The sequence below is a fragment of the Hemicordylus capensis genome, chromosome 1 (assembly GCF_027244095.1).
Source record: "Hemicordylus capensis ecotype Gifberg chromosome 1, rHemCap1.1.pri, whole genome shotgun sequence".
NCBI classification, from domain to species: Eukaryota; Metazoa; Chordata; class Lepidosauria; order Squamata; family Cordylidae; genus Hemicordylus; species Hemicordylus capensis.
Window position 1 is genome coordinate 457,711,176 of NC_069657.1, and position 23,751 is coordinate 457,734,926.

At 51.3% G+C, this 23,751-nt stretch overlaps 1 protein-coding gene across 8 annotated transcripts in view; it reads left to right on the top strand.

Annotated features, from left to right (window-relative positions):
* DTNB (dystrobrevin beta) overlaps window positions 1-23,751 on the top strand; it is a 134,358-nt gene that overhangs the window by 16,449 nt on the left and 94,158 nt on the right. For 7 of the 8 annotated variants that reach the window (XR_008307256.1, XR_008307255.1, XM_053250483.1 and 4 more), the window contains exons 2-8: window positions 3,023-3,090; window positions 4,583-4,663; window positions 12,459-12,672; window positions 13,507-13,592; window positions 17,649-17,803; window positions 18,014-18,119; window positions 21,590-21,756. Coding sequence is in view for 6 of the 8 variants with exons in the window: in XM_053250483.1 (XP_053106458.1) it covers window positions 3,024-3,090; window positions 4,583-4,663; window positions 12,459-12,672; window positions 13,507-13,592; window positions 17,649-17,803; window positions 18,014-18,119; window positions 21,590-21,756 (876 nt within the window). In the remaining 2 variants the exon portion in view is untranslated. Of the gene's footprint in view, window positions 1-3,022; window positions 3,091-4,582; window positions 4,664-12,458; window positions 12,673-13,196; window positions 13,313-13,506; window positions 13,593-17,648; window positions 17,804-18,013; window positions 18,120-21,589; window positions 21,757-23,751 lie in introns of those variants that run through there. The other variant, XM_053250526.1, reaches the window with a different exon arrangement.

A 23,751-nucleotide genomic window follows, 5' to 3' on the forward strand; every position in this document is an offset into this window, starting at 1 on the left:
GTACAGGCCTTGCTTACCCTAAAATGTGTCCCATTTCCTAACAAATCTAAACCTCTCCTCCCGGCACCAACGTCTCATCCACGCATTGAAACCCCTCTGCTCTGCCTATCTCACTGTACTTGCGCGTGGAACAGGTAGCATTTCTGAGAATGCTACCTTGGGGGTCTTGGACTTCAATACACTACCTATCAGCCTAAATTTGGCTTCCAAGACCTCCTGACTACATTTCCCCACATCGTTGGTGCTGACATGCACCACAACAGCTGTCTCATCCCCAGTGCTGCCTAACAGCCTATCTAGACGCTGCGTGATGTCTGCAACCTTTGCACCAGGCAGGCAAGTCATACGTGGGTCACACACCCCTCTCTCTATATCTCTAATGATCAAATTGCCCACTACAAGGAGGCCCCCACCCCCCAGAGGAATATTCACTGTGCGAGAGGATATGGGCTCATCATCCATGGAAGGGGTCCCTTCTAAAGGAGCATTTCCTTCTTCCTCAGACCGATGTCCTCCTTGCCCGAGACCCTCATTCTCCCTGACAGCGGAGGAGCTATCAGCCCTGGAGTGGGATGCCTCTACCACGTCCCTGAAGGTCTCGTCCACATGCCTCTCCGAGCTTCTCCAGATCTGCCACCTTGGTCTTGAGGGAACAAACTTGTTCCCTGAGAGCCAGGAGCTGCTTGCACCGAGCACACACCCATGACTTCTGCCCATGGGGCAAATAGTCATACATGTGGCACTCTGTGCAATACACTGGGAAGTGCCCCCTCCCTTGCTGGCCTTCTATCTTCATACTGGTTTTGTTGGCTGTTTACAGTATTTAGAGATAGTGTATTAGAAGTAGTTTATTATCTGTTTATTATTAACTGTTTTTTAGATAGTGTATTAGAAAGATTGGTCTCAGCTGTAATGCTCAGCTATTTAACTGTCCAAACAGCCTTTCCCAAGAATATGAGGGAGGGATTTGTACTTACCTTCTCTTCTCCACCAGACTCCTTGTGATCACAGGGGCTTGTTCCAGGCTCCCCCACACACTTCCCGCCAAACTCCCGCCAAACTCCCACGTCCTGTTTGCTATCCCTGTTCCATGGACTGCTCTCTCCTTTACAAGTAAAGTACTTAGCGCAGAAGCAGGGCAGCTGGGACAAATAAAGATTTTCTGAAATCACTCTACCTCTGCCACAGTTCAGTTTCTAGGCCCGCTGGCTGCCTGGTGTCTGCAACTTCTCAAGCTCTGTGCTACAACAGTTTGTAAAGCCTTGCCTGGAAAAGCACTTCACTCGTTCTAAAAAGAGAGAGGCTTAAACTTCCCTGAAACTTCCGTTGTTTCCATTGGATAAGTTGGGCTGTGTGTGTGTCTGTCTGTGTCTAGGATGAGGATGCTCCCCGTTTTGCAGCGGTTTCTCTCTTCCTGGGCCTTCACATCTCCCTGTAAGGGAGGGGTTGGAGTTCACTAGGCTTGGCAGGTCAAAGAGGGACTTGCCTTGAACTGGGCCCAGGCGATGGTGGGAAGCTGAAGAGCATTGCAACGCCAGCCTCATGGACTGCTGTTAGCCCAGCCTGGTGAGGAGGAGGCCAAGGCAGCCCCTTCCTGCACCAGGTGAAGCTTCTGAACACCCCATAGGTGGCAGTTCTGGTGCCCCCCCCCCCCCGCTTGAGTGAGCCAAAGTTTGCCACTGCGGCTTCTGTTTCCCTGAAACAAGCCACTGAGGAATGTAACTGGACAGCTTGTTCCAGCTGCACCTGGCGAGGAAGCTTCCTTGCAGCCTGGGTTCAGATGATTGGCATGGCACTTAAGCCTCTGTCTTGACATCTTCATGGAAATTACTCTTCATTATAATGCCGTTGGGTACCCTGTTGACAGAACCACAGATTCCAAGTCCACTGGTTAAAAGAGAAATCAAAGGCATCAGTAGCCTCTGCACGTGAAATGTTGGGCAGTTTCAGAACATGAGCATCAAAAAGTAACCTTTCTCCTCTTATAGTGGCCGTGGCACGCATAACAGTTTAGGGTTTCGAGGCAGAAATGGTGCCCTGCTGTCTCCCTCGCAGCTGGCCGCCATGTTGCCTTTGGAACCCTACCGCCAATAGGCCGTTACCTACAGCTGATGAGCTCCAAGAAGAGCGAAACCTGTTAAAGGAGGTCCTGTAGTATTGGCCTGGGGAGCTGGCCTTGGTGTGGCACATCGGCCTTCTGCTTGTTTGGTCGTTCTCAAGCAAGCAAATGGGGCAAACTGGACCCTGAGGCTACCTCCATGGGATTGATGTGGAATTTGGACAGCAAACAAAGGGTAGCCGTTATCTGTGGGTCTGCGAATCCTGATCCTTGTCTTCTCCTGGAGTACTTTCTCAACATGGGCACGCCTCATGTTCATAGTTATGCGGTTTCTTAAGACTGCTCCTGTCATGTGGACAGGGACTACCCCACTGGACTCCATCTTGTAGAATGGTCCCCTCCCTTGGGTGCCCCCCTAATGCCGTGGTGGTGGTGGTGGTGGTGCTGCTCCTCAAGGTCCTGCCGCACCTTTTGCAGCAGCAGCAACTTCCTTGTGTGAGTCGCATGGAGCGCTCGCCTAGCCAGAGTCACAGGGGGATGGGGACTGTTGAGTCCACCCCACTGGCGAGGAGCCAGCCTTGAGAGCTACCCGCAGGCAGGAGTGGTTGAGGGCCACCTGCTTCCTGCCTAGAGGGTTTTGCAGCCGTTGTCTCATTCCCAGTTGCCTCTTGTGCAGGACAACTGCCTCTTTCCCTGCCCCCCCCCCCGCTTGCAACACCTGTACCTGGAGCGAGATCCAAAGATGAAGCGGTGGGCGCGTCTTCCATGCTGCCATCGACTCCCTGCTCGGCCTGCACGGGTTCTCCCCCTCCTGCTTCGGTCAGAGTCCACTTTGCCTCCTGGCCTCTGTGGGCTGCCTTTGGTGTGGCGGGCTAGGCCAGGCTCATGGCGAAGTGCCTGGGTCCGTGAGGTTGACGGGGTGTGAGGAGAGCCTCTCGCTGAAGCCCTGACTTGTGTCTCTAGGATGATTGAGGAGAGTGGCAAGAGGAGGCGGACGGCGGCAGAGAAGAGGCAGCTCTTCATGGAAATGCGTAAGTAGGACCCCCTTCACTCCCCAATGGGCTGCAGCCTTCTTGCGGCATCTTGCCAACGCCTGCTTCTCTCAGGAGGCTGGGACTGGGGCGGCCTCCCCCGGAGTTGGTGCGTGCCTTCTGTGTTCAGACCACTTCCACGTCTTCTGCGGTGTGCCCTTCCCGCTGGGGTCCCAAAGGAAGCCTTTTGCAAGCCTGGGGCAGACATGGCCGCCCTGTGCTGCTCTTGTGGAGGTTGCCCCCTGCAGCTGCTGATCCAACCCTGGCCATTGTTCCTCCTCCAGATATTTAGAAACATGCCAGATGGGGCTAGATTGCTGGTTTGGCCAGGGGTAGCAAGGAACAGGGGGTGAGGAGTGATGGAAAAGAGGCAGGTCTGCTTGGAGAGGGGTGATGGGGTGGAGTGCCCTCTGGGGCCCCAAAGGGCAGGGTTCCATGGAGCCGCTTTGCGTCCTCCAAGTCTCCCCTGCATTGCTCCTTGTAACAGAGATTCCTAGATGTTGATGACTACAGCTCTCATAATCCCCAGCTAAAGATCATTGCAGCTGAGAATGCTGGGCGTTGTAGTCAACAACATCTGTGAATTCCTGTTAGAGGGGACCTTGCTCCCCTGTCCCAGTCACGCACTATGACAGATGCTGCTGCTGCTGCTGCTGGAGAAGCCCTAATATCACCTGGTGCCCCACAAGTCTTTGCAACCACCTTGCCCCAGCTGTGGAATTGGGGTGTGGCTTCTAAAATGCCAGCACAAACGCAGCCAGACTTGGAACAGATCATCCCCTGCAGAAGATGGCAGGCGGTGAGGAATCAGCGTCTAGGTTGGGTTGTGAATTGAAGCTGAACAATCGGCCCTGCGTAAACGTTGGTGTTGGGGAGTTGGGGAGCAGCCCTCTCTAGCTTGGATGGCGATGCTGCAAGGAGAGTCTCCCTCCTCCAGTATGTCTGAAACCACTGGCTGGCCTGCCCAGGAGGATCCTGCTGGCTCCTGTGGAAAACGGTGCTCCTCAGAATAAAGTGGAGTAGACCAAAACAGCTGGGCCCAAATGGCTGGAAAACAGTGGTGCTGTTTTCTTGGCAACTGGAAGCCAGAAGTGAAAGTTAAAGCTTCTGACCCTGCCAAGCAGAGGAAAATCGAGACCCAGTTCTCACGGAGGTCGCAAGTCTGTGTCTAGGCTGCACCACTTTGGACTGCAGGTGAGGGTCATGATTACCAAGCAGTCTAAACATGACTGGAGAGAAATGCTGCCCCAGAGAAGGGGGAGAAGGTCTCTAGCCTAGCAAGGGGCTTTTGGGCCCCCAGGATGGGAGATGCGGATTGGGGGGGGAGGTGGGCTCGTGTGACAGAAGTGGTGCCGTCCACACGCAGGTTTGCCCGCCCCCGCCCCCGCCAGTGAGAACGAGGCCGTAAGATGCAGCTGCAACACAGCTGAAGGGCTTCTTCCTCCATAAATCGGGAATGCCTGGTTAAGCCACCTCTCTTCTAACTTAACAGGGGCTCAGAATTTTGATGTCATCAGATTGTCCACATATCGGACTGCCTGCAAACTGAGATTTGTGCAGAAAAGATGTAATCGTAAGTAAAATGTTAGTTGTCTGTGACCAATTTCATTTTGATATGTGCATTTTATAACCCCCCCCCCACTCCCCCATAAACTCACCTGGAATGCAAATGATCCCATTCACTGTAAAACTGGGCTGGTTCAGACCTCGGGAAAGCCAAGCTTAAGCCTTGGTTGCGTGCCGTGTCCCGGAGCCCTGGGAGTCCGTGCTCCCTGCCCCCCTTCTCAGGAAAGCTGCAGCCAGGTGCCCCTTCACGCTGTGCTTGGAGACCGGCCAGGTGGGTTGGGATGTCTGAACCAGCAGATCCTGGCTTATTCTAACCAGGTCTGAACACGACTCCAAGCCTTGAGTTTAGATTGCGGGTTATTTTAAGGGGGTGGAGTGTGTTGTAGCTCCTTTCATGGGATGGTTGGCCCCCTCCTCGGCTCTCCTGATCCAGCATCTCTGGCTAATTATCCAGTAGTCAAATGACCAGGTGCCTGAGCCAAGCAGCCGGGGTCAACGGAAGAAGGCGCTTCCCTCCTTGGGGCACGATATTAAACGGTGGCTGAGCACGGATCGGCCGAAGGGAGCTGCAGGCTCTCGTGCTCTCCTTTCCTCTCTCCTCCTCTCCTGTGCCTGCGAAAGGAGGAGGGTCACATTGGAAAGCAGCCGCAGCTCCCCCTTACTTGGGGGCTCAGTGAATTGGGGCTCAACTAACGCGAGTTGGAACGTGTCGGCCTAGCAAACCATGGCTTGTTGTAGCTGTGATTAACAAACAGACGGAAGTTCTGGGTTGGTCTGGAAGGGGGAAATGCAGCTGGTTTGCGGAGTGGCAGCGGCAGCTCTCCCTCTCCTCTCAGGCCTGAGGCACAGCGGAGCTCCCAGACAAGCCTTGTGCTCAGGTCCGAGCCCCAAACCCTGGGCTGAGCATTGGGTCTGAACTGCCCCCCTGCTCCTCTGAGAGATAGCTTGCCTTCTCTTGTGGGAGGAGCGGCTGGGCAGGAGCGTCAGCCAAATGAAGCGCTCTCTTCTAAGCTAGAGACAGCCAGTTCTTCTTCCGATCTCTGTGCATTCACACTTGGTGCTCTGCAAAGATGCAGATCCCATCTTGAGGGATAGCTTCACGGAGGAGAGGTCTATTGAGGGCTACTAGTCGGAGGGCTGTAGGCCACCTCCAGCCTCGGGGGCGGGGTGCCTCTGGGTACCAGTTGCGGGTGAGTAACAGCAGGAGAGAAGGCCTGCCCCCACTTCTTGCCTGACGGATTCTCAGAGGCATCTGGTGGGCCACTGTGCGAAACAGGAGGCTGGACTAGATGGGCCTCCCTGGGCCTGATCCAGCAGGGCTGTTCTTATGTTCTTATGAGACTTCCTAGAGCTCAGCCCCAACAGTGTGGGTTGAACTGGGTGCGACCTGCTCCCCCTTCCTCAGTTCTTCCACTGCCAGAGCGATCGCATCTGGAAAATTGTTCTCCTCTTCTGACTTGGCAAGCTTGGCCTCACTGCCGCCTCGCCTTTCCTTCCCCCTTCTCTGTCTTTCTGCTTTGCTGTTGGGCGGTTTTTATTTCTGCCATTCTCACGCTACAGCTGCAGGCTTCTGGCATTGGGGGCCACATCCCACAACGGCAAGGCTTGTGGACTCGCACCTACGGACAGCTGCGATCACTGCCCCCTCTGCCCTGGGGAGGAGTCCAGAGAGGAGGCAACACACAGTTGCACCTTCACTTTGCGTGGCCCGAGGGGAGGAAGCACTTCCGGCCTCTGACTTCTCCTCGGCTAATGCCAAACCACTCGAAGAACACAAGAACTGGGTCCAGGGATCAGGCCCAACATCCTGTTTCACATACTGGCACACCAGATGCCGCTGGAAAGCCTACAGGCAAGAGCTGAGGGCATGCCCTCTCTCCTGCTGTTACTTCCCTGCCACTGGTACTCAGAGGCATCCTGCCTTTGAGGCTGGAGGTGGCCTGTAGCCCTCCGACTTGTAGCCCTTGATAGCCCTCTCCTCCATGAAGTTATCAAAGCCCCTCTTAAAGCCTTCCAGGTTGTTGGCTGTCACCACATCTTGTGGCAGAGAATTCCACAAGCAGATTATACGTTGTGTGAAAAAATACTTCTGTTTGCTGGTCCTAAATTTCCCAGCAATCGATTTCATGAGATGACTGCTGGTTCTAGTGTTAAGTGAGATGGAGAAGAATTTCTCTCTATCCACTTTCTCCACACCATGCATGATTTTATAGACTTCTATCATATCTCTTCTATCATACTCATCTTTTTTCTAAACTAAAGAGCCCCAGGTGTCGTAGCCTTGACTCATAAGGAAGGTGCTCTAGGCCCCTGATCATCTTGGTTGCCCTCTTCTGCACCTTCTCCAGTTCTACAATGTCCTTTTTGAGATGAGGTGACCAGAATTGTACACAGTACTCCAGGTGTGCCTCTACCATAGTTTTGTATAAGCGCATTCTAATATTAGCAGTTTTATTTTCAATTCTCTTCCTAATGATTCCAAGCATGGAATTGGCCGTTTTCACAGCTGCCACACGTGAGTTGACACTTTCAACCAGCTGTCCACCACCATCCCCAGATCCCTGTCCTTGTCGGTCATTGACAGCTCAGACCCCGTCACCGTGGGATATATGTGAAATTGGGTTTTTTTGACCCAATATGCATCACTTTACACTTGCTAACATTGAAACACATTTGCCATCTTGCAGTCTCTTTTAGGTCACAATCTGTTTTGGATTTCACTACCCTAAATAGTTAGGTATCGTCTGCAAATTTGGCCACCTCACTGCTTACCCCAGTTTCTAGTTCATTTATGAACCAGAACACTGGTCCCAGTACTGATCCCTGGGGGATCCCACTTCTTACGTTCTTTCATTTAGAGAACTGTCCATTTATTCCTACCCTCTCTTTCCTGTCCTTCAATTAGTTACCAATCCACACATGGACTTGTCCCCTTATCCCATGACTGCTAAGATTTTTTAAAGAGTCTTTGATGAGGATTTTTGTCAGAAGCTTTTTGGAAGTCCAGGTATACTTCATCAACTGGATCATCTTTATTCACACACCTGTTGACACTCTCAAAGAACTCCAAAAGGTTGGTGAGACAAGATTTACTTTTGCAGAAGCCATGCTGGTTCTTCCCCAGCAGGGCCTGCTCTTCTATGTGCTTGACAATTTTATCCTTGAGAATGCTTTCCGTCAATTTGCCCAGAGCAGCCATTAAGCTAACTGGTCTGTAATTTCCCAGATCCCCCCCAGATCCTTTTTTGAAAATTGGTGTTACAGTACATGGGCTACCTTCCAGTCCTCTGGTACAGAGCATGATTGTAGAGCTACGTGTTATATTTTTGCAAGGAGGTTGGCAATTTCACATTTGAGTTCTTTAAGGACTCTTGGATGGATGCCGTCTGACCTTGGCAATTTGATAGTTTTCCGTTTTTCCAGACAGTTTAGAACATCAATTCCTGTCACCTCTCTCTGACTCAGTTCTTTAGCCTCCGTCCCCGAAAAGCCCGGTTCAGGAACACGTATATGCTCTGTATCCTCTGCTGTGGAGACAGATGCAAAGAGCTCATTTAGCTTCTAGGCAATCTTTGTATCCTCAATAATCCCTTTCACTCATTCATCATCTAATGGTCTAACTGCCTCCCTGGCAGGATTCCTGCTTCTGATGTATTCAGAGAAGTTTTTGTTATTCCCTTTGATGCTTTTAGCTAAATGTCTCTCAAACTCTCTTTTCGCCTCCCTTATTGTCTCCTTGCGTTCCTTTCTGTTCTCTTCATTTGGGCCTGGCTTTGGCTGCTCCTGCCTCTCTGCCTCAGTCCTCTTTGTGGCCTCTCCCATGAAAGCACAGGGATGAGGGAGCACCATTCCTGCACACCACCCACAACTTCCCCATAGTACTGCTCAACTGCTGACATGGACGTTGGTACTCCTGTCAGGCTTTCTGCAGAGAGGCCCGGCAGGCCTCTTCTTTTTGTCCCCACAAAGAGCAACAAATTGGCAAAGCTTTACCACCATGCCCCCACCAAACTGGAAACAGAAACAGACGAAGCCTATCTCTCTTGACTTCCAGTAGCTGACATGCATCCCACTAAGAAGTTGGGCCTGGGACTGAGACCAGCATCACCATTCACATAGTTACCCTGTGTCCCCTGCTAAAAGTGCTGGTTCTCCTTACTGAGCAGCGGGAGAGCAACTGGCCCTCTCCAGCCCCAGCACAACATCACTCCAGTGGCTGTTGCTGGTGTCTCATGTTTCTTTTTTAGATAGTAAGCCCTTTGGGGACAAGGAGCCATTTTATCTGTTTATTTATATCTATTAAACCACCTTGGGAACTTTGGTTGAAAAGCAATACATAAATATTCGCTGTATTTGTACCACTACTATCTAGATGACTGCCTTCCATTTCACCTTGTTGGTGGCTTCCTTCCGCCATGTTTTCTTGCCTTCCTTGGGGATCCCATTAGTCAAAGCTACTGGGGTGTGTCCTGCTGTTGGCTAATATACTAGCCCCACCAGTGTCTGCTGCACAGCCTGCCCTGGCAGATCATGTGTCAGCTGTGGCCAGAGTGACTCCCCCATCTCTGCCACTGGCTCTCTCCATCTCTGTAGCTCCGCAACCATTCCCTAAGCAACCTCCAACTGATCCCCGGCTTCTGTCTTGGAGGCCAATGCAGAGGCCCCAATTCCCCGTGGAACAATGTCAAAATTGTGAATGAAATGTAGGCTACTGTGAAACAGGAAGTGTGCAGTGGCACATAAGAAAAGGCATACCGTGGTGGCAAAAGAGAGGCAAGTGTGACTTAGAGGGAAGAGAACAAACGTGTTCTGTGGCACAGAACACATTTGTGTTTCTGGTTTTAAAAACGTGGCACAGAACACGTTTGTGTTTCTGGTTTTAAAAACGTGGCACAGAACACGTTTGTGTTTCTGGTTTTAAAAACGTGGCACAGAACACGTTTGTGTTTCTGGTTTTAAAAAGTCACAGGGAGAAGTGTGTGTGTGGGGTGTGATAACATGGCAAAGGGAAGAAACCAGGGGAATGTGGAAAGCTAGTGTGAGGAGGCGCACACATGTAATCCCCATCTGTGTTGAGGGAATGTGTCCCTGGTTGAGAAGACCTGGAAGATTGCTGTGTTCTTCCACATGGGTCTTTGGTCATTCATATTTTAAAAAACAGCTGCTAGAAAATGCCTCTTCCACATGTTGCCATGAAGTGCTGTGTTGCCATGTCCCTTCTGTATGCCTGAGCTGTTCTCCCCCTGCCCTCCGGGTGTGTTCTCTTTCCTTGCCCATTAGTGGCTTGGCCCATCAGCTGTAGAGTGCCCCACCCACCTCCCCTAGCTTCTGAGTGGCATGCAGATATTGATTTATTTACTTACCTATATAGTATATTTGTACACTAAATATGCCCCAAGCTCACATCTCTGGGCAGTTTACAACAAACATCAAAAAAATTGAAGCAGATAAGCATAAATCTGCAGCCAGCTACAAATCCTGGTCATGTAAACTGCCTGTAGGCAGTAATGGGCTGGATGAGGGATAAGAAACTGAGGCTGAATCCAGATAAGACGGAGGTACTTATTGTGAGGGGTCAGAATTCAGGAGATGATTTTGATCTGCCAGTTCTGGATGGGGTCATGCTCCACCGGAAGGAGCAGGTACGCAGTCTGGGGGTGTGTCTGGATCCAAACCTCCCCCTGATGTCCCAGGTTGAGGCGGTGGCCAGAGGTGCTTTTTATCAGCTTCAGCTGATACACCAGCTCCATCTGTTTCTTGAGATGAACGACCTCCGAACAGTGGTACATATGCTGGTAATCTCCAGACTGGATTATTGCAATGAGCTCTATTTGGGGCTACCTTTGTATGTAATCCAGAAACTGGCTATTATAAGGTGCTGGTTATTACCTATAAAGCCCTAAACAGCTTAGGCCCTGGGTATTTTAGAGAGTGTTTTCTTCACCATGAGCCCCACCACCTGTTAAGATCATCTGGAGAGGTTCGTCTGCAGTTCCTGCCAACTCATTTGACGGCTACTCGGTGACAGGCCTTCTCCGTTGCAGCCCCTGGACTTTGGAATGTGCTCCCTGTTGAAATAAGAGCCTCTCCATCTCTGGCATCTTTTAAAAAGGCACTGAAGACACATTTATTCACCCAGGCTTTTAACTAGATTTATGGTTTTACATTTTTAATGTTGGTTTTAAATGAGTTTAATGTTTAAATGATTTCAATTGTTTAATTCAGTTTTGGTTTTAATTGTTAATTGATTTTAATTATTTTTGTTTTGTTGTAAACTGTCCTGGGGCATTTTTGGAAGGGCGGTATATAAATCAAATAAACAAACGGAGCCTCATGAGTCCTGCTGAGTCCAAAATGCTCAGAGAAGTGTGGAGTCTTGAGCTGCTGGTCAAGGAGCTACACGCGTGGAGCTATGGATGGCTAACCCCTGTGTGTACCTGTGTGTATGTTTTGACAGTATATATACACCCACAGATACAAACACTGTTCCTGTGTAGAAGGCTCCTTCTGAAGATATTACTGCATTTCATAAGATGAATGCTTAAAACAAACCTCACCCACTAGTTGGAATGGAAGCAATCGGTGCCTTGTTCAGCAGTAAGACATCCCTTCCCTTAGGGTATGGTTAAAATATAAAAATTGGTTAGATCTAAAAACTCCGTTATGGATATCTCCGATTGAAGCTTTATCACGTAAAGAAGTAAATATGCAGGTGTCTGGGGGTATTTATAGAGATCTGTTGCATTTTCATGGAAAGGATTGTAAGTTAAAAACTTTAAATGAAATACAAAATGTGGTAAGAGATTGGTTTCAGTACTATCAGTTAAATGAGATTTATAAGAAAGACCTTAAAGTTGGATTTGAGGATCAGATTTCGAATTTTGAGAAGGAACTATGTCAAGATGATGAAAAATTAATTTCTAAAATGTATAAATTGTTACTTTTAGAGGAGACAAGAGAGGAATTGGTTAAAACAACTATGATAAAGTGGGCTCAAGATGTTGGTCATAATATAGAAATGGCAGCCTGGGAAAAGTTATGGAAGAATGATTTAAAATTCACTGCTTGTTATACTTTGAAGGAAAATTATTATAAAATGATGTACAGATGGTATTTGACACCAAAAAAACTGGCATTAATGTATAAAAATGTTTCAAACAAATGTTGGAAGTGTGGGGATTCTGAAGGTACTTTTTTTCACATGTGGTGGACTTGTGGGAAGGCTAAGGCCTATTGGGACATAATATATAATGAATTAAAGAAAATATTTAAAGTGACATTTCCTAAGAAGCCAGAATCCTTCCTGCTAGGAATAACATAAGGAGAAATTTCTACAAATAACTTAACTTTTTTCCTGTATGCTTCTACGGCGGCTAGAATAACATATGCACAGAAATGGAAGACTAATGAATTGCCTTCAAAAGAAGATTGGCTGATAAAAACTTTGGAATATGCAGAGATGGCAGAACTTACAACACTGATAAAAGATCAAAGCTTAGAACGTTTCAGGGAAGATTGGAAACCTTTTTTGTTGTACTTAAAGAATTATTTTCCTAATGTGGATCTTGCAGCTGGATTTGAAGTTTGAAATGCAGGTTGGGTAGACTAATGGTTTTTTCTTTTTTCTTTAAGCTTTAAATGTGTGTTTTTTAAATTAATATTATAATAAGGTAAAATTTATAGTTTTTATTTCATGAAAAGAGGTGCGCAGGAAGTCCAATTGTGTTTATTATGGATGTTATGATTATTGTTAAAAATTAATAAAAATCAAATTTCAATAAAAGACGTCCCTTCCCTTTCAGTTCACCTTGTGGATATCTGGAATATGATTGAAGCCTTCCGAGACAACGGCCTTAACACATTGGATCACAACACAGAGATCAACGTGTCTCGACTAGAAACCATCATTTCGTCCATCTACTACCAGCTGAATAAACGCCTTCCATCGACTCACCAGATCAGTGTGGAGCAATCCATAAGCCTTCTCCTCAACTTCATGATAGCAGCATATGACAGGTGAGGCATTTTACTCTTAAGAACATAAGAGCAGCCCTGCTGGATCAGGCCCAAAGCCTAACTAGTCCAGCACCCTGTTTCACACAGTGCCCACCAGATGCCTCTGGGGAGCCCACAGGCAGGAGGTATGTGCCTGCCCTCTCTCCTGCTGTGGTTCCCCTGCAATTAGTATTGAGAGGCATCCTGCCTCTGAGGCTGGAGGTGGCCCACAGCCACTAGACTAGTAGCCATTGATAGCCCTGTCCTCCATGAATTTGTCTAAGCCCCCTTTAAAGCCATCCAAGCTGGTGGCCATCACCATATCCCATGGCGAAGAATTTCATAGGTTAATTATGCACTGTGTGAAAAAGTACTTCCGTCATTGCCACTGGGGATCCTGGGAGTTGTAGTCAGCAACATCTGGGAATCCCTGTTAGAGGGAACACTGCTTGCAAGTACTATCTTTTTGGGGTTAAGGTCTGGCTCCTCACTGTGGTGGGCGATACCTTTTGAAGGTGCCTGTGGGACTAGCCGGGCTAAAGGAGGTTACCCAAGTCCTATCCAGGCTTTGCTTCTGCCTCCGAAGAACCCCCCTTGGATGCAGAGTTTGGCTTTTCAGAGAGAGGTGGACAGTCCCAGCGACTGGGGCCAGCTAGTGAAGGTGCGGAGTGCTTTTACTCTTGATCCAAACAAAACAGCTTTCCTTGGGGTCAGCTGGGTGGCAGGGGGGCCGTACCAGCTGCCCACTTGGAGAGTTGCTGAATGCTGCTCTCTTTGTCACTCCTGCTTGAATAGATGCTTCTCATTCTCCAGCAGTAACTTGATATGCTAACATTAGTGCTCTTTGTTTTCCAGCGAGGGTCATGGGAAGTTGACTGTATTTTCCATAAAAGCCATGTTGGCAACTATGTGTGGTGGGAAAATTCTGGACAAATTAAGATGTAAGTATTTGAAGGAAATGCCATGCTGGGTGTGGAAAACCTTTGTTTCACTTAATCAGCACAGATGACTGTTAACTGAGCAGAGGGGCACCTTTTTCAAGTGGCGGTTCTCTTGATTGAGCCGGGGGGGGGAGCAACTGGCCCTCTCCCACCCCAGCAGCACAGCATCCCTCCAGGGGCTGTTGCTGATGTGTGTGTTTTTTGCCCCTCAGATGGTGAGCTCTTTTATTTATTTATTTATTTATTTATTTACTTACAGCAGGGCTGCTCAACTTCGGCCCTCCTGCAGATGTTGGCCTACAATTCCTATAATCCCTGGCAATTGGCCACTGTGGCTGGGGATTATGGGAGTTGTAGTCCAAAAACAGCTCATGGGCCAAAGTTGAGCAGGTCTGATTTACAGGGAGCCACTTTATTTATCTATCTATATCTATATCTATATCTATATCTATATCTATATCTATATCTATATCTATATCTATGTAAACCACTTTGGGAACTTCTGTTGAAAAGCGGTGTATAGATATTCCTCGTCTTGGTATTGGACTTGGCATTGAAAGGACCATCTTCTGCCTTCTTTGCTGTGGCCTTGCTGTTGGCAGGAACAACGCTACATTCACCTACTCCTGCGGATCACGGGAGCCACCCGTCCACTGCAAAGGCCAGGCCATCGCCGGCACTCTTCCCCTGTAGAGGGCCATTCCTCGGGTGAAGGAGGATGCCCTGTGCGGGTTCCCACTCAGAATACTTGTATACTGCTTCTCAACAAAATTTCCCAAAGTTTCCCCCAAATTTCTCAACGCTCTCGCTCTTAGAAACAGGCAAAAGTCCTTGTGGAGGAGCCCGCTCTCTGTTTCTGCTCCTGTCCACTTTCGAGAGGCACACCTGCTTGGAGCTCTCTCACCCCAGTGGGCAACCTTGTATTGTCTACGAGCGGAAATGAGTGGAAGAAGCCCCGCCTCCCCGCCAAGCTAGACAGGGTGGGGAGGGAGCCAGCCAATCCAACCATATTCTCTTGGCAGAAACCAAAGTGTTTGTTTTCAGCAGCTAGGCCTTCAGTTTGTCCCAAGAAGGCTGGGCAAAGCACATGCGCTCATTCGGGCAGGAAGGAGAAGGTTGCTGCATTTGCTTCTCCTGAGGTCTCCTTTGAAGTGTCTCCAGCCCCCCTCAGGCGGCCCCTGGTGGCTCTCCAGAGGCACCCTGGTCCCTTCCCATGGCTCCCTGCTGCTTGCCCGGCCAGCCACCCCCGGGGCCCTTTGCCAGCCCTGGAGTCGTCTGCCTTCCACATCTCCGGTGCAAGCCGCCCCCAGTTGAGAAGAGGCAGCTGGCAGCTACTTCTTCCCAGCTGCAGTGTGCAGGAAGGAAAGGTGCCTCTGAGACACCCACCCACCCTTCCTTCCTTCCTTCCTTCCTTCCTTCCCCCCACTGACTGAAGTGGGGGCAAACACATTCGCCACAGAAGAGGTGCTGTGAAGTTTCCAGATTCTGCTCGGACGCTGCCTCTGCCCTCCCCGAAAAGGACGCCTTCGCCTCCATTCAGCGGAGCCTTGTCCTCCTCGGGTGCTTAACGGCAGCAGTGGGTGGGAGGTCCGTCTCTCCCTCTCTGCGTCACGATGCAGCTTGCAGACGAGCCCTCGCGACCCCTGCTCCAGAAGTGGCACAATCCGGCCAGGGCTTCTTCCCAGCCTGTCCGCCCCTTCCTCAGAGAGGGCTTCTGTAAGGGTGGGTGGGAAAACACCCTGGAGAGCAGTGCAGGGGGGATGCCTCTCCTCCTTGCCCCATGGAGGAGGCTGGGGGAGAAGTGCCGGTGGTGGGGAGGGCACACATGTTCCCAGTGTAGCCGGGCCCAAGATGGCCCTCTAAAGACTTGGGCCAGGACTCCCCACTTCCCCAATTCACCCCCTGCTTCCAGGCAGGAGCCCTCCTAGAAAGTTCCACTGGGAGGGGAGGAGGGTTTCCCAGCCCCCCAGTTATGAGCAGCCTTGGGGCAGCCTAGACGTCTCCTGCCTTCAGCCAGCATCCTGACAGCCAGCAGGAATCTTGGGCTGCGGCACTGGAGCAGGGACTTGCTTCTAGCTCTCTGGAGAACAAGCCCTGGGAGCTGTTCTACTTAAAACCAGGGACCAGCACCAAGCCGTGCAGAAGGCATGGCTCCTGCCCCCGGGAATCGTAGCAGAATATCCTGAGCAGGGCTGCTGTTTGCTTTGGTCCTTCTGGGCCCAGTACAGAGCAAGAGATTTCAAGTCACAGCTGAGATCATAAGAACATCAGAGCAGCCCGGCTGGATCAGGCCCAAGGAGGCCCTTCTAGTCCAGCCTCTGTGGAGCCCACAGGCAAGAGGCGAGGGCAGGCCCTCTCTCCTGCTGTTGCTCCCCTGCCACTGGCATTTAGCGGCATCTTGCCTCTGAGCCTGGAGGTGGCCTATAGCCATCAAGACTAGTAGCCACTGACAGACTTGACCTCCATGAATCTGTCTAAGCCACTTTTAAAGCCACCCTAGCTAGTGGCCAGCACCACATCCCGTGGCAGAGAATTCCACAGGTTAATGATGCACTGTGTGGGGAAAGTGCTTCCTTATGTCAGTCCTAAATTTCCCGATCTTCAGTTTCATTGGATGGCCCCTGGATGACGGAGAAGGCCTGTCACCGAGGAGCCGCCAAACGAGTTGGTTCTAGTGTTCTCGTGTTGTATGTGAGAGAGAGAAATGGTTTGTGTCCTGCCCCTGCCTGCACCCGGCTGGGGAGGGGGGGGGAGAATCCTGGCTGTTCATTGCGCTTTCCCCAGCTACCTGCTTCTTTTTTCCACTGGGATTTTGTGCCTTGCCCCAGCATTGTAGAGAGAGTGTAGGAAGAATCTTTGGCACGGGCAGCCGGGAGGGGAGCTGATAGTGGCTGCCATGGGCGGCAGAGGGAGACAGGTTGAGGCTGAGCTGAAGGCCACCTTGGCAGCTGGCTTCAGGCTGATGAAGAGTCTGCTTACCAGAGAACTCTTGCAAGGCTTTAAGCGCGAGGAGAGGAGAGGAGAGCTGGTCTTGTGGTAGGTAGCATGACTTGTCCCCTTAGCTAAGCAGGGTCCACCCTGGTTGCATATGAATGGGAGACTAGAAGTGTGAGCAGCACTTTGAGATCTTCCCCTCCCGGGATGGAGCTGCTCTGGGAAGATCAACTAGGCTCCAAGTTCCTTCCCTGGCAGCATCTCCAACGAGATAGGGCTGAGAGAGACTCCTGCCTGCAACCTGGGAGAAGCCGCTGCCAGTCTGTGAAGACAATACTGAGCTAGATGGACCTATGGTCTGACTCAGTCTATGGCAGCTTCCTGTGTTCCTAAGTGCGTGGAGAGGAGGAGGAGGAGGCTGCCTCCTGGGCCAAGACACAGTGGGCATCTGCAAAAAACATTCTCCTGCATTTTTAAGCATCTTGAGACAGGCTCTCTTTGTCGTGGTGCTTTGTTTCAAACTGGACTGAATTCAGTAAACATCCCTTGGAAAGAAGTTGGGGGATGGCTTGGGGTCCATCCGAAAAGGTGGGGGGGGGCATCCCGCTTCACTTCAGGCACTGATTTATACACAGCTTAAAAGAAATGTTAAGTGGTGGTCTTTGTACCACAAGGCTTTTAGTTTATTTGTAATTTTAAAAATGGTTTTAATGGTGTCAATATTCTAATGGGTTTTTTTTATTGAGAACAGCCCAAGGACTTTTTTGTATGGGGCGGTATAGAAATGTATGTAAATAACCCCGGCTAACTACCCCTGCTAACTGGGCAAAGAGGCACCTTTTAACGTGGTGATTCTCTTTATTGAGCAGGGGGAGAGTAACTGGCCCTCTCCACCCCCAGCACAACATACCTCCAGTGACTGTGGCTGGTGTCTATCTTGTGTTTCTTTTTAGATTGTGAGCCCTTTGGGGACAGGGAGCCATCTTATTTATTTATTATTTCTCTGTGTAAACCGCCCTGAGCCATTTTTGGAAGGGCGGTTTAGAAATCAAATAAATAAATAAATAGGTAATGTTTGAACTGCAATTAATCCAAAGCTCGCGTTTGACTGGTTTTCTTTAGATATCTTCTCTCAAATGTCAGATTCCAATGGACTGATGGTATTTTCAAAGTTTGACCAGTTTCTGAGAGAGGTTCTGAAACTCCCGACCGCTGTCTTTGAAGGGCCTTCCTTTGGGTACACGGAAAACTCGGTGCGGACTTGTTTCCCACAGCAGGTGAGTTTAATTTTGGAGGGTGCAGAGGAGGTGTTGTAAAGACTTGCGTGTTGTGTTGTCCAAGGTGGTACAAAATTCCCAAGGTGGGGGAGAGAGAAGCAACTGGAGTTGCCTTCATGGGCCCTCCAGCTCCTTAGGATGAGCTGCTACGGTTTCCTAAAGAGAACGGTGCTGGCTCTTCTCCCGCTGATGTCTGACTTTGCTTTGCAGAAGAAGGTCATGCTAAACATGTTCTTGGATACACTAATGGCTGATCCGCCTCCTCAGTGCCTTGTGTGGCTGCCTCTCATGCACAGACTTGCCCATGTGGAAAACGGTAAGATGCATCGTGTGCGTGTCAGTCTGGGTCTCTTTGCCCGCACTCCTTCTGTCAAAGGACTTGTGCATTGCATTATATGTTGCAACCTGACTGGCTGCAGGGGTGAATGTGGGTTTTGTGAAGGATTGACCCACATCTCCAAACATGCAGCAGGTCTGTGCCACAAGCCTCAGCTGACCGAGAACTAGGGGTGCTCACGGAGCGGCGGTTCGGTTTGAATTGGAACCAAATTTGAACCAAACTGTTGGTCTGCAAAACGGTTCGTTGGAACGAGCCAGCAGTTCGATTCATGCTGTCGACCCTGTTCAAGTGCCTTGCTTGTAAAGGGGAATCTGGGACTCCTTTGCAAGCAAAGAGGAATTCCCTGCCTAAAAAGGGGTTTGAGAGACAGGGGGTGGGGCGGGCAAGAGGGGAGGAGAGGAGAGCTGGTTGAGGAGAGGAGGGCTGGTCTTGTGGTAGCAAGCATGACTTGTCCCCATAGCTAAGCAGGGTCTGCCCTGGTTGCATCTGAATGGGAGACTTGATGATGTGTGAGCACTGCAAGAGATTCCCCTTCTTGGGGGATGAAGCCGCTCTGGGAAGAGCAGAAGGTTCCCAGTTCCCTCCCTGGCAGCATCTCCAAGAGAGGGCTGAGAGAGATTCCTGCCTGCCACCTTGGAGAAGCCGCTGCCAGTTTGTGAAGACAACACTGAGCTAGATAGGCCAATGGTCTGACTCAGTATAGGGCAGTTTCCTATGTACCAGCTGTGGTGGCAGCTGCGGCTCTCCAGAGGCAGTAGCAGCCCCTCTTGGCCCCACCGGTGCTCCCCCTCACTGGATTCTCCTTTACAAGCATGGCCGAACCGGCTCAATCTGAACCAGGCCTGGTTCGGTTTGAACACAGACCAGCCCCCCTTTTGGAGGGGCTGTTCCAGTTTGAGCTGGAACCAGGTTCAATCTGAACCAGTTCTGCACACATCTACTGAGCTTCTCCAGTTTATGTTCCCACAGACCCTCTGCATCCTGTCGTGTTTATCATGGTGAGCACTGGTGGACCTTATAACTTGTTTATATACTGCTTTTAGCCTTTAAAAAAGAATCTTAAATTGGTTTGCGGAGGAGAAGATATGAGAAAGTGGCCCCCTGTCCTGAAAAGGGCTCTGTCTGAACAATGATCTTCCTTGTGCTGCCACAGAGCGTGTTGCTGAGCCTCTCCGTGTTCTGTATGGAGCTGTTCTTGCGTGCCAGGCGCCTTCAGGCAGGGAGGGGCCCCCTTGGCTCTCCAGCTGTTTCAGAACTTCGACTCCCAACACCCCCAGCTGCAGTTGATTGCAGCTGGGGAAGATGGGAACGATAGTTCAGCAAGAGCTGGAGAGGCAAGGGGGCCTCCCCGCCCGAAGGGCCCCGTTCATAGAGATGCTCCTTCCACAGCCGCAGGGGGCTTTCTCTGCCCCACACCCAGCAGACATAGAATCTGTGAGCCTGCCATGGGCCTCGGTTGAAGTCCAGCCATAGTTGTGGGCAGATCACCATTTCAGCCTTAGTTTCCCAATTCTAAGTTGGGGTGGGTGGGTGTGGAGTAGCGGTTAGGAGCCTGAGTTCAAGGGATCCCCACTCCCCTGCCACTTCCCGCATGCCATGAGATGGCAGGTTTGAGCAAAGCAGTTCTGTTTCTCTGGGGCGGGTGTGTGTGTGTGTGTGTGTGCTGCTGCTGCTGCTGCTGCTGTTTTTTTGTTCCTGTGTTAAAATGTTCCTTGATAGTCTGCCTCCTTGAGTTTTTCCTTGGCCAGCGAAGGAGTAATCTTGTGGGAGCCAGCATGTCTTGTCCCCTTTGCTAAGCAGGGTCTGCCCTGGTTGCATATGGATGGGAGACTAGAAGTGGGACCACTGGAAGATGTTCCCCTTAAGGGATGGAGCCGCTCTGGGAAGAGCAAAAGGTTCCAAGTTCCCTCCCTGGCAGCATCATCGCCAAGAGAGGGCTGGGAGAGACTCCTGCCTGCAACCTTGGAGAAGCCGCTGCCAGTCTGTGAAGACAATACTGAGCTAGATGGACCAAGGGTCTGACTCGGTATATGGCAGCTTCCTCTGTTCCTCTGTTCTTTTATCTCTGTGCACAAGTTTGAAGATCTTACTTGGCCAAAACGTGGTGCTGCATTTTAGAGCAAAGGCAAGAAAGTGGTCCCCAAGTGAAACACTTCATCCCGCCCCCCACCCACCCATAGAGGGAGGTCAGCCTTGAGCTGCCTCCTCCCTCCCTGCTGCCTCCCACATTGGCCAGCCCCTCTCACTGCCGCCGCAGCCCGGCTCTGTTTCCAGGTCTCCTCTGAGTGGGATGGAGTGCTGGGGGCTGACTGTGAGAGAGACGACCAGTTGGGAAGGAGAGAGACCCATGAGCAGAGCTCCCAGCCTTGGGTCCCCAGACGTTGTGGGACTCCAACTCCCATCACCCCCGGCAGTGTTCTCTCTCCTTTTTTCATCTGTGCGCGGAATGAGTTTTGTTCTGGGCGGCAGGATCCCGGCAGCGTGTGCTCACATGCATTCAGAGTGAGGGCCTTCCTGCTTCAATCTGAGCGGAATCTAAAATTAACTGAGCGGACAGCAAAAGACATGTGCATGCCTTAGAGGGAACAGTGACCCCCCCCCAGCCACATTGGCCTTCAGGAGGAGGAGACCTGGTCTTCTGGTAGCAAGCAGGAATAGTCCCTCCCCTTTGCTAATCAGGGCCTGCCCTGGTTTGCATTTGAATGGGAAACTACCTGTGTGGGCACTTTAAGAGGCCCACCCTATGGAGAGGGCCTGCTTGCCTGCAGAAGGTCCCACATTCGCTCCCTGGCAGCATCTCCAGGTAGGGCTGGGAGAGACTCCTGCCTGCAGCCTCTGAGAAGAGAGCCGGTCTTGTGGTCGCAAGCCTGACTTGTCCCCTGAGCTAAGCAGTGTCCCCCTGGTTGCATATGAATGGGAGACTAGAAGTGAGAGCTCCGTAAGATCTTCCTCTCAGGGGATGGAGCCGCTCTGGGAAGGGCAGAAGGTTCCAAGTTCCCCTCCCTGGCAGCATCTGCAAGAGAGGGCTGAGAGTGATTCTTGCCTGCAGTCTTGGAGAAGATACTGCCAGTCTGTGAAGACAATACTGAGCTAGATAGACCAATGGTCTCTGACTCAGTAGAAGGCAGTTCACTATGTTCCTTTGACTTGTAGCCCACAACTTCTGGGGCCCCAAAGCTGGAAACCTTGGTCCTGGAGGAAAGGGCTCAGTGATGGCGGACAGGAAGGTCGGTGGCCATTGGCAGCCTTTCAGGGAAGCTCTTTGGGTTAAATGTCTTCTAGGAATGAATCCTGTTGGGTGTGTGAAGAGTCCAAGAAGCCTGACTTCTCTTGGGGGTCAATTTGGCCGAGGAGGGTGGCTTGTTCCGGAGGGAGCTGTCTGTGTGTCCGGAAAGGCTTCTGATTCCTCCTCCTCCTCCTCCTTTCTCCTTGTCCCTCCCTTGCAGTCTTCCATCCTGTGGAGTGCTCTTACTGCCGGTGTGAGAGCATGATGGGCTTCCGCTACCGATGCCAGCAGTGCCACAACTACCAGCTCTGCCAGAACTGCTTTTGGCGCGGCCATGCCAATGGCCCTCACAGCAACCAGCATCAGATGAAGGAGCACTCCTCTTGGGTAACCCTTCTCTAGGGCGCGTACTGCCCCATTTCTTGGAGGGGTGTGTGTGTGTGTGTGTGTGTGTGCGCGCGTGTGCAGTGTGTGAGGTGTGCGAGGGGCTCCGCAGAGAGGATCCTGGCAGCAGAGGCTCAGCCTCGCAGATGGTCCTGGGCAGCTCACATCTCTGCCCTTCTCTCAAAACAGAAGGACCAGGAGCCCTTTGGTCTTGCAGGGGCCCGGAGTGGATTGGCCATGGGTCTGGGATTATAGTGGTGATGTCCTCTTAGGTCTGCCTTGGTCATCTGTTCTGGAGGTGACTCGTTCTCTTTATCCTTTTAAAAAATAATAATTCCAGTTTGTGCTCAAGGCTCAAAACTGCTATAAATGAAACCATTACACAGGTGGACCCTGTTATCTGTAGATTCCATATCTGCAGATACTCCGTGATGAGCGCGGGAAGACACCCGACTTTGGCATACGGGGGTGGGGGGACCCATGCCAACCTCACAGATCCGCATGTCGGAGGTGGCCGGAAATGACCATGGAGCTCATTTCTGGATGCCATTTTCTTCTACAGAGCCACAAAATTGCTCCCAACTTTGTGTTAAGAAATTATTTTAAGGTGGGGGCTGCCGATTTTTGCTCAATTTGGGGGCACAGCATGACTCAGGGGAAGCAGCAGAGCACGGTAAGAAGCTCCTCCCACCCCGTGAAATTCGGCCAGTTTTCAGCCGACTGGGAACCTAATGCCCATGATCCCGTAGGATCCAGTTACCCAATATTTGCAGTTTCCATATCTGCAGCTGCAGCTGAATATCGAGGCTCTCCTGTATAATGCTGAAGATACAACTGCAAGAAAAACAGTACATTAGAATGGTCAGCAGGATCAGTGCCCAGCAGAATACACTCAGCCTTCCTGCTGAGATAGCCGCAGCCTCACTGCAAGAGGGCTCCACCCGCAGCCTGAGCCACTTGGGGTCTCGAAAGGTCCTGCGGCTGCCAACAGAGCTTGGCCACAGCTCTGGGGACAAGGAGGCCCACTGGAGAGCAAAAGCTGAAGGTGAGGCTTCAAGGTGATGGGAATGCAGAAGAGCCCACCCGGAGAGCAGGGATCAGGCAGGAGCTCCTCTGGAACATGGAGTCTCTCTTCTCAAGCACACGGGGGGCTTCTCGGGGGAGCCCTGTTACAGCAGGTGGGGGCGCTGTGGTGGGCACCCTTGGAAGCTCTGCCCCTGCAGAGACGGGTGCTGAAGCCCTCCCCCACTCCACCCCCTCTGCTCTTACAGTCTGACCAGACGCCCACTTTCGCTTCTGGAGGGAGCCTCCCTGTGTTGGGGAGTGCTGAGGTGCCCAGCCTTCGAATCGTGGGAAGCATCTCCCCTCATGAACAGCGTTGGTCTCTTCAGACAGAAGGCTGGGGGGAGCCAGGCCTGCTCATCCAAGCAGGTGGCTGCCTGCCCGCCTGCCCTCTTGTCTCCGAAGCAGAGAGGCAGACCCAGACCCCTTTCCGTTCCCTTCTCCCTCTGCTGTACCCCTTGATTGGGAGTGGGGAGCAGGTTCAAGCAGGACAGCCCCAGGAGAACCGGGAAAGAGGCCCTCCCCTCTGCCTCGGCTAGTAGCGTTCTCACCGGACTCCCAGCTGCATATGAGATGGTGAATGCTCAGGCGCCGAGAAGCTCCAGCATGAGGTGGCCGGAATCAGGGTGCTGGTTGACAGGAGCTCAGGTTTCTAGCCTTGACTCGGCCAAGGCCTTGACGTGGTGGCCAGTTTCAGGGTCCCAACTTTCAGATCAGGTGGGGACATAAGAAGAGCCCTGCTGGATCAGGCCCCCCAGGGAGGCCCATCTCTTCCAGCATCCCGTTTCACACAGTGGCCCTCCAGGTGCCTCCGAGAAGCCCAAAGGCAAGAGGGATGTGCCTGCCCTCCCTCCTGCTGCGGTGGCTCCCCTGCAACTGCTACTCAGAGGCATCCTGCCTTGGAGGCTGGTGGCCTATAGCCCTCCGACTAGTAGC